Source organism: Mesoplodon mirus, assembly GCF_964341445.2.
Source record: "Mesoplodon mirus genome assembly, chromosome: 9".
Taxonomy (NCBI): Eukaryota; Metazoa; Chordata; class Mammalia; order Artiodactyla; family Ziphiidae; genus Mesoplodon; species Mesoplodon mirus.
The window spans coordinates 42,581,675-42,597,122 of record NC_138985.1 but is presented as its reverse complement, the minus strand read 5'-3'; the positions used below and the strand labels follow the sequence as shown (position 1 = coordinate 42,597,122).

General features: G+C 40.8%; 1 protein-coding gene across 1 annotated transcript in view; it reads left to right on the top strand.

Annotated features, from left to right (window-relative positions):
* Window positions 1–6,616: 6,616 nt before the first annotated feature.
* The window catches only part of ITGB8 (integrin subunit beta 8), a gene marked incomplete at its 5' end in the record, with an annotated part of 96,806 nt that continues 87,974 nt past the window's right edge, over window positions 6,617–15,448 (top strand). The window contains one exon of the mRNA XM_082632046.1: window positions 6,617–6,743. Within this exon, the coding sequence (XP_082488172.1) occupies window positions 6,617–6,743 (127 nt within the window). The remainder of the gene's footprint in view (window positions 6,744–15,448) is intronic.

The window sequence follows — 15,448 nt, the reverse complement described above, 5'->3', positions numbered from 1 at the left end:
TTGTGATTTTTATTCTGCAGGTTGCCTTATAGTTAAACAAGAATAAAATTCAAATTCACACACAGAGAAAACCATAGAGTAGTTTCCAGGCTCATTATTACTCATTTTAGTTTAGGTTCCTCTAGAAGAGGACCCTGAGACAACAAAGTATCAGGGAACAGTGGAGAAAGGAAGGAGGGAAAGGCAGTGAATGAAGGATGTTTGAATACAGTTATCCCTGTGGGCAACTGCAGCTTACTCCTACAGGGAACCTAGGGAAATAGTGCTCAGTATTACTCAAAATATAGTGTGTGACAGAATCAGTCCTTGAACTGTTTAAGACGCACCCAGGAAAAAGAATATATAAAAAGTAAAAGTAAGTACTTAGAAACTTCAATAACAACTTGACGTTTTTGTAACATCCATTTTTCTTTTTTTTTCTTTTTTAAATTTATTTTATTTTATCATTCATTTTTGTCCGCATTGGGTCTTTGTTGCTATGCGTGGGCTTTCTCTAGTTGCGGCGAGCGGGGGCTACTCTTCATTGTGGTGCACAGGCTTCTCATTGTGGTGGCTTCTCTTGTTGCGGAGCATGGGCTCTAGGCATGTGGGCTTCAGTAGTTGTGGGACACAGGCTCAGTAGTTGTGGCATGCGGGCTTAGTTGCTCCACGGCATGTGGGATCTTCCTGGACCACGGCTTGAACCCGTGTCCCCTGCATTGGCAGGCGGATTCTTAACCACTGTGCCACCAGGGAAGCCCCAACATCCATTTTTCTAATAATTTGTTTTAATTTTTTCCAATCCATGATGCACTGAAAATGAAAAACTGGTCCAAAAATAGTTTGAGAAGCACTAATATGGAACACAAGGCCCAAACTGATTCCTTTCAAGGAGCAAGGGAGCTGGGGTATTTATACCTCACTTCCCATCAGGTCAGCCCTTGGTTGAGACAGTGTCCAGAAGTGTTCATTTCCCAGCACTTCTGCCTGGGTGGAATGAAGCGGTATGCCCAGAGGGACACATGAATGTCAACAGTACTGTCTACTACAAACTTTGTCAATGAAAAATTTCACTAAGCTAATTAATCTAAACATCATCATATCTCTATAATCATACTGATAATGAGTTAAAGGCTAAATAAGCATTAATTTGCTACATGTTATATATAGAAGGATAACAGAAAGCTAGAATTTGACTAGGCACAGATAAAATATTTCATTCAAAAGCACCCATGAAAATAACTAATACTGCCAACCAAAGCATTGGTTAGTGGGTAGGGTAGCTAAATTAAAGCTGCATCATTACCTAAAATTCAACTGTAATGCAAAGCAGTAGTCCATGGAATTCAGGATATGTGAGTAATGAGCATCTGTCACTTTAGAGGGCTTCCTTCATCAACCTAAGACAATTTTGTGTCATCTTGTTGGAAAATAGTATTTTATTTTCCACTAAGGAAGCCAAAGGCAAGAGCTCCTCCTTCCTTCTCTCCACTCCCAGAAAGCCAGGGGACTGGTATGTGACGAAAGTTCTGAAAATTAGATATTCTCAACCAGGATTCTGAATCTTAAGCAAGTGGTCCAGAGATGAAACGATGATTAGAGAGCATTCTTATTTTTTGGAGACTTACTGCTACTGCTTACGCCTTCCTTGGTTTCTGGCCTTATTTAATCCTGGTCTCTCAGCCTCCTGCTAATTCTGTGAGCTCCCAATTTCCTTCCAATAGTTTCCTTTTTTTACTTATGACAGTTACAGTCTGACTCTTACTTGAAACCAAAAGTCATCACTGATATGAGGTGGTGGTGAAGAATCAGAGCTCTGATTCATGCTTGCTCAGTAATTCTCTTGAAGAAGTGAGGTCAGTCTCTTCATCAACCTGGTTTTTAGTTTCCACATTTCTACAGTAGTATTAGTTCAGCAGTGTGCTTTATGTAAAATTAGTCTGTGAGATGTTCTCTGAATAAAGGATTCTTCCTTTGGAGAATCCAATTGCATGTTAGCCTATTTAAGTTCCTAAAAAATTCTCCAGCAAAGGATTTAACTTAACTTTAACACAGCATTTCCTAAACTTAATCATGGAAGTCTTATATCTGAAAATATTAACATCTCACACAGTTATTCATCCATAGAATACCTTGGAAAGAGGCATTGGCTCCAGCAGTTCATTTTTCTTTGACTTGGCACCTGACACTGGAGTTTATCACTAAGCACACATGAGGCCTTTGAGGAGTCTCTGCATTAATCCATTATGGCAGGGGTTCTTAAACCACAGTACATAAAGAAGTATTTGAGAAGTTTGTAAGAATGCATATTGCTGGGCATCACACCAGATCTACGAATTCAGAATCTCCTGGAATAGAGTAAGGAATCACTCTACAGGTGACTATGTTGTAGGCAGTCCTCAGTTCACAGTATGAGGAACACTACTTTCTGTAAAGGACCTCCTGAACCTCCTGATGGCTTACATTCTTTATCATTGGAAGAATCTTGAAGTCATAGTCATAATACTATATCCCACTGGCTTGATCATTCAGATCATTCATCTCCTAAAAGCTGTAGATGAAGCAAGTTTGTAGACAACTTGTGAACATCAGCTTAAAACCTCTGAATAAAACTTTGAAAATCTCTGATCCAACTTCAGGAAGATACAATATTAAAATGTGAATATGGTTTTAGCTGTAACTATGGGGTCAATAATTTGGATAAAATCTACTTAAAGGTTGAACACACACTAAAAGGAGCAGTCAGTCTCTCAGATGTCTCTCTCACTCTTGTTAACCGTCTATAGCTTATTCATTTCTCACCATAAACTATTAGTGAGAAATCAAGGTTAAAGGAGTAGTAAGTGAGAAACTTAATTCATCCAATTTTATGACTTATTAGCAACTAAAAGATTCTGATGATAGGAAGCCTGAAATGAATACCTAAAATGTTATTTTTAGACTATCTATGAATTTCATTTGCTCTCATTAACACAAATGATGAAAAATCACCTGTCAGAAATTTCAAAGCAACACAGCAGAACACGAAAGGAACAGAAATTACTCAAGTCACCATCTTCTGGAACATTTTTTCTCTATTAGAATTCCTCAGGTAATATATGAAGAGAATAATACTACATTTCTTCACAATATCCTGTACAGTTTCTTACAGGAAAAAGGACGAGTTGTGGTGACATTTTTTTTGTTGTTGTTGGAAACAAGCAAACATTTTGCTCCTGGGCCACTAGTTATATTTACTGTAAGAAACCCTTACAGATGATTTGCAAGATTCAGGAGAATTCCCTTTTGTCTTTACAGCCCCAAATGTACAGATAATTTGTTAGTAAATAATTTGCAAGGATCATAGTCTCACAGCTGCAATATTCTCTTATTTTATTTTGATAATCAGAATTATAACCTCTTTGCAACTGGGGAGTGACAATATATGGAGGTGTGCTTATTCTTCAACATCTCCATAAAACTGGTATACTGACATATATTTGCATGGGCTTCATATAACACAACACAGAATTCTTTCTTTCCAAAGGGCTTCAAAATTTACAAGCTTACCGATTTACAAGCTTTGTTTTATTCCTCTTGCTACACAGTTGTTTTGGCTTAGTATATAGAATATATCAACATCTAACAATATAGAGTTTAAAAAATTTGTACATACCTTATCATATTTCACAAAGTTACTTTCATTATTTGCATAAATTTATTTTATTTAATATTGTAACTTCCATTTACATTTCCAACACTAAGAATGAGAGTTAAAAATGTCATGAAACTCTGATGTGATAATCACTCAACAATGCAGAGGGTACTTACACATACATCCTTATAGGGATTATGGATTGACCTTTTTTCTTTATTGTAGCACTGCACTGTCTCAAGGGTGGCTGCATTCCTTAGGGTTGTGAACTAATCTCTGGAGAATACACATGCTGCCTCACTGAAGAGTCACTAATCAAAGCTTGAATATGTTCCTTCTGTGTTCAAATTTCAAATCCTCATCCCCACTCCAGCCATTTTTCAGGATCCTTCCTTTAAGACCACCGAAAGCAAAACTATAGCTGTTCAAACTTGGAACTAAGGAAAGAAAATAAAAAATGAAGCTGGGCTGGATTTAATTCTATGTAGAGTGCATTGCCAAGAGTGGAATTACATTTACAAGCATCAGTTTTTTCAGGTTTGGGTTATTCATTTGGTCTCTCAAAAGGACCTGCTTTGTAGATCCAGGGCACTTGTAATTTTCCAGCTGCGTTCCTGGTTTGCTTAGCTAATCCTGTGGGCCCCAATGTGCAGTCCACACCTGGAAAGGGGGAGTTTTTAATGTCGTGGTTTATTAACCAGGTACTTTCCATTCACTCAGTTAACAATTAGAAAACAGAAAGAAAGAAAAAAAAAAAGAGCGAGAAAGCTTCCTACTTGTTTTTTTACTCCAAATATGGAGATGGAAACTATTAAACAAATACGGAGGGAAACTCCCGCATATTTCACCTTGACCTGGCTGGAATGCTCTGATGCCTGTAAGAGGCGGTGCTCTATGAAAGAGATCGGGCAGGCTGCTAGTGGAAAAATGAGAGGTCAGACTTTACCACGGGGAACCTCTCCTGCCCCTAGAGGAAAGAGAACCATCAGCCTGTGTCTCAGATTGGAAACAGCGCCTTGTTTTCAATCCGGGGGACTGGGTTCCCTCCCTCGGCCTAACGTCGTAGGAATGGGACCCAATAAGGCGCGCGGCTTCCCCGACAGTTGCCGGGCTTAACACCCGCTCCAGGCTTGAACCGAAATTTCAACAGGCAGAACGGCCCTCCCACCTCCTCTCCTAAGTCTCACTCTTCTGCTCCGCCGCCCTTTGTAACTTCTTTGTTCCGTTTATTCGGAAGGAAGGTGACGCTTAAGGTCAAAAGATCCACCGTGACTGGCAAAAGCCCAGAGCCACCACCAGACCCTGGGAAGAGCAGGGCTGTCCACCTCAGGGCTGAGGCTCCGAGTGGAGAAAGAGCCGTGAGAAATTTCAGCTGCAACTCCGGGTACAGCCCCTGCGGACCGGCCCAACTCTCCAAGGGTTGGGGAGACGCCGAACAGTCTTGGGGTGGGGCAAGGGGTGAGCTCCGAGCTCTGCCAGCAAAGTGGGCAGTGCGCACCAGCGGAACAGAGGGTGTTGGGGGCGGGGAGAGGTGCCTGGACTCCACGTAGTCTGTGGCAGCTGCCGAGCAGTATCTCCCAACAAAGGAACGCGCAGCTTCGGGGTCAGAGGCTGGGGTTTGCGCACAGCTGCCACTCTTGCTGAGCTAGTCTCCGCGCCACCTAGGCGAGCGTTGGGATGTAGGGATTCGGAGAGGAGGGGGAAAGAGAACACGGTGTGAGATTCCTGCTGCGCAGCTACGCATCAGGAGTTCTTGTGAACGATGGGAATGGCAACTCTCAGAGCCAAGGGGAAGAAAAAGAGCTGGAGTGAGCAAAACAAAGAGCGAGTGTGGGCCGCGGTGACTTCATGCCTCACCAATGTCCCGCCCACGCTGCTCCGAGCTGTTGCTGCAGCCCGAGCCTCCGCCGCGCCTGCGGGCGGCCGCGGCAAGGAACTCTGTAGCGTGGGGCGGTTTCCTAGCAACTCGCAGCCCGAAAGCGCCTAGCTACCCGCACTTTGGGAGCCCCAACCCTCCTCCCCACCCCAGCCGGGGGCCGGGGCAGGACCATTCCTCCCCCGCCCCTCGCCAGCCTCGCCTCCTTCTCATCATCTCCGGGGTGCATCCCAGAGCGCGACAGCTGTCCCGGCTCCGGACGGCGGGACGCCTGAGCAGCACACTGGGGCCAAAAGGACGAGGGCACGAAGCACCCGCCCCCGTGAATCCAGGCTCCTGCACCCCTGGGGGACCTCTCCTCCTGCGCTCGCGGCCGTGCGCTCCACTCCCGGTCAAGCAGGGAGCTGCGATGCTTCACTCAGTGTCCGCGGGCGCCGGCGGGGGCTTCTAGGGCGCTCCGGGGCCGCCTCCCCCGGCTGCTGGCACATCAAGCTTCCTCCCTCGCCAACCAGGACGCTGCCACTTCGACTTTGCCCGCTGCTCAGCTGACGAGGCTGCAAAGTTGCAATTAAGTGAAGTTGGCTTCCCTGCCCACCTGTGGAAGAAGCTCGACCTCATTGATGCGCCATCGACTATTTTCCCCTTCGGCCTCGCCAGCGTCCCCTCCCACAGATGCAGCATCACCCACTGAATGTACATTAGGCTGGTTTTTCCCCCCAGCTTCGGGCTTTGTTTGGGTTTGATTGTGTTTGGCTCTTCGCTAAGCTGATTTATGCAGCAGAAGCCCCATCGGCTGGAGAGAGACAAAAGCTCTTTTCTTTGTCCCAGAGCGGGCTGCGGAGCCTTTGCTCGCGTCGCCGCCCCGGGCCATTGGCCGTCAGAGGAGGTGCTTCTCGCGGAGATCGCGGGACCGGCCGTGCGGAGCTGGGAGGGCCGCGGGGGCCCTGAAATGCCGAGCTGTGCCCAGGCCGCCGTACCTGCATCGTTTGCTCCGAGCCGCAGGGTCCGCCTGCCGGGCCTGCTGGAAACGTCCTAGCAACACTTGGCACTTCGCGCCCGGGAGCGCGAGCGCGCATCCGGTTAGCAGCCAGGCGGCGGGCGCGGTGCAGTAAGGGCTGCTTTGCATTATGTGCCGCTCGGCCCTGGCTCTTTTTACTGCCACATTAGTCTGCCTGCAAAACTGCAGGCCAGGTCCTGCCCCATTCCTCCGGGCGGCCTGGGTGTTTTCAGTTGTTCTTGGACTGGGCCAAAGTGGTAAGTTGTTTTGTTTTCTTCTGTTTTCTTCCCTTCCTCAAAGGTCTTGGGCTGTCACGAAGAGCATCTCGGCCAGGTAAGCGGCCCGGTGACAGCCTCCATCTGCGGAGAACTTCAGAAGGGTGGGCGTGTGGCGCCGTTCTCTATTGCAGGTGGCCCGAGGGAGGCCAGGTATCAAGCGTTTCCTCCCTAGAGGGACAGCAATAACTGATTACCTGAGGAGACCCTGTGTGCTGCTGAGGGAGGCAGTAATAGAATGGAAATTTGGGAGGGTGGTGGGCCGTATTTAAAGAAGCCCGTTTAGGGGTTCTGCCCCGTCCTTGAAGGCATTCTCCTTGAAGGCATCCTTGAAGATGCTCCCCATCTTTCTAATATGTGGGTCCACTAACCCCTAGCTTGCATTTGATTCAAGCCTGAGGATAAACTGGTATAATGAGAGTGAGCATTCTGTTTTTGAGTCCATGAAAGAAAAGGATAGCTGAACACGTTTCCTCTACCATAGTGCTCAGCTTGAATGACTTAAACATATATGAAGAATATTCTTGCTTTAAGTCACTGTTTTTTCAGCTCAAGAAACAATTCCTAGCTAACTGATCCCTCAGTGAGATCAATCCTTGAGACCGAGACCCTGAGACAGAACCCTAGAGCAGGATTGACAACTTTCAGTCCAGGCAAGCCACTTTTGCCAGAACGACCTGATTTGGAGAGGATACTTCTTTATAAAGGATATTGTCCCCTCATTTTACAAATCACAAAGAGAAGCTCAAGTCAAATAGTGTATGAAAAGGTGCTTTGGCACTTCTGAATTAGATGCAAATTTAAGGTGGCAGTACTGGATTGTTAGCAAACAGTAAGACATAAAGTAAGTGATAATAATAATTATGAATTTAGGATGAGTTCTTATTGGGATTAAATGTAGGCCAAATATTTATTTTTGCCAATGCAATGATTATTGCCATACTTTTTGGAACATGTTTATTTTATCTGTGTTTGGTCATTGAGACAAATTCTATTAGAGCCTTTCTCTGGCCTCTCCTGTTGAAGGAGAGTTGTAATTGTTCTGTATACTAAAATGTTCTCCTATGCTTTGAATTGACGAGCCAAATTTCTGCCTGGAGCTAATTAAAACCATCAAGTCATAACCTTATAGATAAGGGTTTATAATGGAAACATGCTAGCTTCACTTATTGGTTGCATACACAGCTGTCTAATATTTGTTTCCAAAGAAGATTTATCCAACTGTGTGAAATGAGAGCAGTTAGAGTTAATTTTTATCTTGTGGCTCTTTTTTGGCTTATTAGTTGATTTCAAAATAAGTGAAACTTAAGGCAAAGAAAAAGTAACATTATCAATTATCGGTTAAGTGACACCACTGAGCATAACTCCATCCTGTGTTAATAAGTGACAAAGTATTTTTCTGGATTTAGTAAATACATACACACGCACATACACTAGTAAGATGACCAAAACTTGTGTCAACAGAGTATATTTTGTTCCCAATACTTAGGCAAAAGAAAAAGTGCTACTTGCCCCCAGATTTTGCTAGTAATTGTGAGTTTTTTAAAAATATTCATTGTGTTTGTAAAGATTAGTCAAGTTCTCATGTAAGAGCATTGTATTTCCATCCAGTGACTGTAGCTGATTTGAAGCAAATATTATGAATGAGCTCTCTTGCACCTGCAGTTGTGAAAAGGGAATGCTTATCTGAAATCAGAACAAGGCATCCTTTTCCCAGTCTCTGTCAATATACAAAGATTTCTGATGTATACTGGTTTGCACTGCAGTTAAAAACATGCAAAATATTTAAATTATAGCCAGTACAACTCAGAAAATTAGAGATCAGCGTAAACTGTTGTACTTTTGTGATATAGCTACAAGTCTCAAATTATATGTCTTCACAGTACAAATTAGATGCTTAAAGCAGAATAGGAATTTAGGTATCAGTTACAAAGGAAATCTTGTTCCCTTGCTCAGTAGTTTACACCAAGGAAATGTTGAGGGCAATAAAGCCATACAAAAGAAACCATAAACAGCACAACTTTGGGTTTAATTTTTGAAGTAGAATTTACAAGTCCCAAATACATAGTGGACTTTTAATAACAAATATATCGTGAGAAAGGGGGATGTTATTAATAAAATCTGAACATTATTCTGATCTAGAAAAAAAATTATTGGAGCTTGTTTTTCAACTTTCCTTGGTGGAAATTACCGACAATCAGAGAAACACTAACACTATAAAATGGTTAATGAGTAACTGGAAAACACTAGAGAATACCTAATGGTTAATATTTGAAGAGCTAATGTAGTAACACTGCTGTTTCTACATTTGCTAGTTTTGAAAGGCTAAAAACATTTTTAACCTAAATTTTTATATAGCAATATAAGAGTGACAAATTTCAGAAACTACCATTTCTTTTTGGAAAGTGGTAACTATTGCGCTGAAATTTCACCTTCTGTACATAATCAACTATTTATTCTGTTACATAACAATCAACTGGATTAGCATTGTTTTGTAAGTGTAGTATATTACCTCAGAACATGTTTTATAGAATAAGTTTCAGAATTCTTTATGCTTACCTAAAGCGAGAGGATATTTAAGAGAACCAACGCTTTATTTTTAAAAATCCAGTTTTCCAAATTATTTGCACAATAAGCATCCAAATTAATTCTATCTTAGAGCAACTGAGATACTTTCCAATAAAAAAGCTTGTACTGTATATGAAAAGGCTATGTTTGTGCTGTATATTTTCAAATCATACCAGCAAAGTAGGTGACATGATTTGAAAAATGCCATAAAAATTCCTGTGCCCCCAAACAGTTCTTTCACCTGTTACCAAATTATCCAAATTTTCACCATTTAATGGATTTCTTTGGATTAAGCATGGTATTGACGCTATGTTTCTTCTAATTTTTAACTTTATATTACGGACATTTTCAAACACACAAAGAAGAAGGAAGAATGGTGTAAGGAATCACCACAGACCCATCACCCAGCTTCATCAACTATCAACTGAAGCCCAACTTCTTTCATGTCTTCCCCCACGCATTTCCTTTCCTTCCCCCAACAAGACTATTTTGAAGCAAATGTCTCATATCATTTTGTCCTAAAATATATCAGTAAATCAAAATACTACTGGAGGAGAAGCACGCTTCATTAATCCCCATAACACGAATTTTTTTAGCTAAAATTTAGGGCCACAAGAACGTCCACTATCTTTAAAGGGAGGAATGTGGAAGTGAGGGAGGCAAGCAAAGGCAAAGACAGTTTCAAGTATTTGCTTCTCAGTGGTTCTATTATATAGCTCCATTAAAAATATTCTTTAAAAAGTATGCACGCATATGAAAAAGAAAAAATGCAGACAAATGTAATTACTTTATTCCAGTGGAATCACAGCAGGTATACCTTGTTTGAGTTTCAGTTTTAAGGACTGTTCCCCCTGTCTCTTGAATCATCATTTTTCTCCTCTCTACTAGATCATTTACAGCATATGCATATCCATACATGCTGTAATAGCTCTCATCTTCTATTTCTGTCTCCTTTGTAGCAAAAATTCTTGAAAGAGTTGTCCATACTTGCTGTCTCCAATTCTCCTCACCTTCTCTTTTAATCCATTGCTCAGGATTTCTTTATCATCCCTGAAGTTACACCACTCTGTTAAGATCACAGTGACCTTCCTATTGTCAAATCCATGGTCAGTTCATAGTCTTCATCCTTCTTGACCTACCATCTGTCTGCGAGCTGACACTGTTGATCACTCCCACCTTTGAAACACTTCTTTTCTTGGCTTCCTGGACCCACATTCTCTTGGTTTAAGCTCCTTCCCCATCCCTGATGTTGGTTCTTTCTCATGTCCCAACCTCCAAATATAGGAGTGGCCCAGGATTCAGCCCTCAGATGTTCTCTTCTCGATATATACTGGGTCTCAGGTGGACTGATCAGGTCTTGGGTATTAAATACCATTTCTATGCTGACAACTCCAGTCCTGCCCTCTTATCTCATCTCCGGAGCGTCTAGCAAACTGCCTAGTCAACATCTCCACTGTATGTCTCAAGGCAAAGTTAACCCTAACATAGTCAAAACCAAACTTCCAATTTTCTCCCTCAGGTTTGCTCCCTTCACACTCTTCTTCATCTCAGTAAGCGATGTCAGTCTTCCAGTAGTTTGGGAAACACTTTGGCAGCACCCTTGATTTCTCTGTTTCTCTCACATTCCATGGTCAGGTCACCACCTCAATTGCCTAAAAAGCTGATTTTGCTGTGATTTTCTTTTGTCCACTCAGATTTGATAAAAGTTGAATTAATACCATAACTTTTTTTTTTTTTAAGTATAGGATATCTTCAAGTGGTAGAACCATACATAGCACTCTGAAGAATAAGAGGACTGACCAGGTAGAAAAAGATCTTAGAATAATATTAACCAGCTGATATTTTTTAAAAGGTATGTTTAAGTCTTAAAGATATATTATTTATTCATGAATATGTATACCTATTAAGCTAATTAAGCCTTGATTGGACTGAAAAAAAAATTAGTTAGTAACTTTAATAAAACAAGGGAAGTCAGAGGATATAGTTTAGAAGAGAAAGGAACACTATTGAATAGGATTTAATGTAGACAGTTAACAAGATAATCAGTTTTCATTCCAATTTGATATTTTTATGAGACATAAGAAATAACATGATATAGCAACAATATATTGCCTTTTCAATTTTCCTGTACTCCATTTTGAATGAACCTTCGTTGAAGCAAATAAAGTATTTGAGATAATCTGGTCTGTGTTGTTTAACAGCCTTTTCTGCCCCACCTGCTAAATTAGATTTATCCAGGTATACTTTATGTTAAAATTTCACTTTGTTCACCACTCCCCTCCCCCAGGGGCATTCTATTGATCACTAGATGGATCTCAGAAGGTACAGTTTATATCTAAAGTTCTTTAAACTTTTTAATAAATGGGGCCTGATATGCAGAGACCATCCAGTTTTCTTAAAAAGTAATCAACTGTTTGCCTTGTGATATAGTCTTTCTCTTGTTTGTACTTATTAAGCAAAGATGCTCAAAGCATCCTCTTTGAAAGTGCCTGTTGTATAGCATTCTCAGTCATTTAAATGATGTCTTTTCACTGGTTTGATAGGTCTCAGTGATAGGTCTCAATGAGTAACATATAAAAATTGTTATTTTTGACATTATTGAATCTTACCTTACCAAAGTGACATAAGGAAATAGTCTTTTTATATATTCATTGAATGACCTGACAACATTCATAACCAATCCTGTATTGTTTATGCTCAGTTCTTCTTGGTCCTCAAAACTCTAGTCCCTGTTGCAGCCCAAGTCTACACATTTAGAGGAGTTTTGCCAGCATGAGGACTGTGAGGCCCTATGTATCTTCTCCAGTTATATATGAAATGTATTCTGTAAGCTGTTTATTGATTATAAAAGAAGCCATAGAAAAAAATGTTTTATGCTTATGCATATTGCATTTTATTAAATTGAACAATTAAATACTGAGCTTCTTAAGTAGGTGACCTAATTGCTAATCTCTAGAAATGTAACTTTTCCAGTTGTATCCTAAAGTTGTCATATAAGTATGGCTTCTATATGTAGTGGAAAGAAAATGCAATGCTCATGTAATTTCACAAACAACTGGGTAGCTCTCTCTCTGTGCCATGCACTGATATAAATGATTTACCACATTAATTTAACCTTCATACTAACACTATGAAAGAGGTAGAATTGTTATTCCTGTTATAGAAATGAGGAAACTGAAGCACAGAGGAGATAAGTAACTCACTGAAAATCACCTAGCTAGTAAGTAGAAAAGATGGGATTTGAACTCGGTTATGCTGCCTCATACTTGATTTAAAAAGTTTCTAGATGTTTAAGTTATACATTCAGTGTGACTGTCAGATGAGGAGCTTCATGAGGAGGCCCATGGCATATTTGGAAAAAGGCCTTTCATTCATCCCCTTTCTCAATTGTTGGTGTGCAAAGGTGAATTGTGGTGGAAATCTGGGTGTTTCAGGGTTGTCCAGGAGGCAAGGAAACAATGGCCATAGGTAACATGCATGTGAGAGCACGGAAGCCTAGGAACAGAGTTTGGACCTCCTTCCCTGGAGATTGCTGCGCTATGCCATGTAATGCTGTTACCCTCACAGAGTAACTGCAGAGAGGAGGATAAAGATTTGTGAATCAGGGCATGGTGAAAACATACCTCCTGTGGAGGCAAATACTCCCAACCTCATATACACCTCACTATGGTTGTTTTCATATGGGAGTAAGAAAGGGCGAGAAGACACGTGGCCTTACGGGTGTAACCTGGAGCGAAACTCTGCCTCCCACAGGATTTCCAATGTGTTACAGATGTGTTTGACTTGTGGTTATGAGAAAGAAAGGAAAAGAGAAAGACATTGACCTACTAAGTAGCTGGTAACCAGTTCAGTCAGAGTGTTCAAAGGGACAAAATCATGGTACAAGGCATCACACCATTGATCAACATAGGGCTCAAAGCATTCCTAGCCATTTGGAGCCACTCTATTATATAGCTTGATACTCTATATTGTTTAATATAGTCATGTTATTTTTTCTCCATGCATTTTTACAAAGTAAGTGTTTTTTCGGCTGTTAAATATTTACAGTGATTAGCCATAGCCAGTAGTCTACCAATACTGGTCATTTAGAGCATGGTATTTCCAGTATACGCCAGGCTCAAGGCTTCTACTGCTGTACTTTATTCAGGCAGAAGTTTTTGCTCTGTGTGTGTGTGTGTGTGTGTGTGTGTGTGTGAATGATTTCAGTTTTATAACTACTTGACAGCAGCGGTTAGTTCACATCTATATGGACTGTCTATAGATTTCTGAAAGTGGTGACAGGTTTATAGGTTATCAACATATAGAGCTTGTTTAGTGAATCTTCACCCTTGTTTCCCACATATGGATACGGTATAGGACATTCCTATTCCTTTGGCTCAGACAGCTTTGTTAAGCTTCCTGTCAATGTACACATCTGGAGTTCCCACCTCCTTCATGGCAAACTTCCAGATCTCTTTGAGCGTCCAAGGGCCATGCTTCTTTTAAAGCCTACTCCATATATACACAGGTAAATGCTGATGGTTTATTCTCTGGTCATCACCTCATTGATGGAAGAATGGCCCTTTCTTCTCACCACTCTTTTCCGTGGGAGCCATCCAAAGAGTGCAAGAGATTGTGACTCTTCAGGAAAGAGTTTAGTGCTGAGACATCAAAGGCTCTATCTAAGCACTAAGAATATAGCAGAGAGCAAAACAAAGTCCCTGCTCTCATGATGCTTACATTCTAACTGAAGAAGACAAACACATGTATATATACATGTGTATATATGCATGATATATATGATATACAATTTATCACATGACATATATCATACATACACATGTGTATATATATATATGTGTGTGTGTGTGTGTGTGTGTGTGAATATATATGGTAAAAAGAAGAAAAAATAAAGCAAAGTGAGGGAACTGACCTGAGAGGGACTGGACAGTCTACTATTATATACAGGATAGTCAGAGTAGGTCATTCTAGTAAGATAACGTTAAATTTCTTAAATTTTTTTCTTTCTATGGTACACGTCAGACATTTCACAATCTTTCCTATAGTTTAGCTTCTTCCTGAAAATGGGAGGCAAAAAGATACACTAGGATTTCTAAGCTGTTAACAGTAATAGGAGTTTTTTTCCCCTTTGCTATTAAAGGTCATCAAATTATCACTTATGGCTAGGAAGAAAAGAGTTGAAAGGTAGTGAAGGGGTGACAAGATGATAAATAAGTGGGTGATTCTAGGTAAGATGACTAAAGGAAAATGGAGATTTTTGTTTTTTAGCATCAACTCTGTCCATAATGGTTTCTCGAATCTATCCGCTCCTTTTAATACAATGCCACTAGAGTAGAGAAAGCCTGAAATAGTCTTCATTCCATGAGGCAAATCTTTTGGCAAAATCTATGAGTGTCCTAACCAGTCTCCATTATTTCAAACCTTTGTCCACACTTTACCTCCCTACTCAGAATCTTCATGGGTTCCATCGTCTTCAGGCTCCTCTGCATGGTATGCAAAGCCCTTCCAGAACATCCCATGCCTAACATTCTGGCTCCTCGTTCAAGTCCTGTCTCCACATCAACCTGTGACCTCCTTGAGAGGAGAAACTGTGCCTGTTGATTCTGCATTTTCAATGCCTGGCATGCAATAGGCCCTAATAAATTATTTGAAGTAAATGACTCAATGAATGAGGTGAGGATAATAGTGATAAGTTTTAAATTGGGCAGCTAAGCAAATAAGCCCTATTCAGCTCTAATCCTCACTAGAATTTGAACTTTAAGAAATACAGTTTTCTTTTGAATGTGAGTTCTACTATAAAAGGTTTAACACCATGAAAGGACGTTTGTTTCTGCATTCCCAGTCCACTCCAAAAAGCAGTCTCTTGACCTGATAGGCAAATCTTTAGCAAAGATCACAATAGACCTTAGTTTTTTAATCTACTTTTTACAAATTTGTTTTGCTTTCAAATTTCTGTGATAATTATTTTCATTGTTTTTAATTAATATGAAAAGTAATCCTGATCCTTTACCGTCAGTGTATATTTTAAAATTGATTTCTACTTAGATTATACAAACTGAAATTTGTAGTCATTTTAACCAAATACTAAAAAATGTAATGAAAAAACAAGATATTCTAAT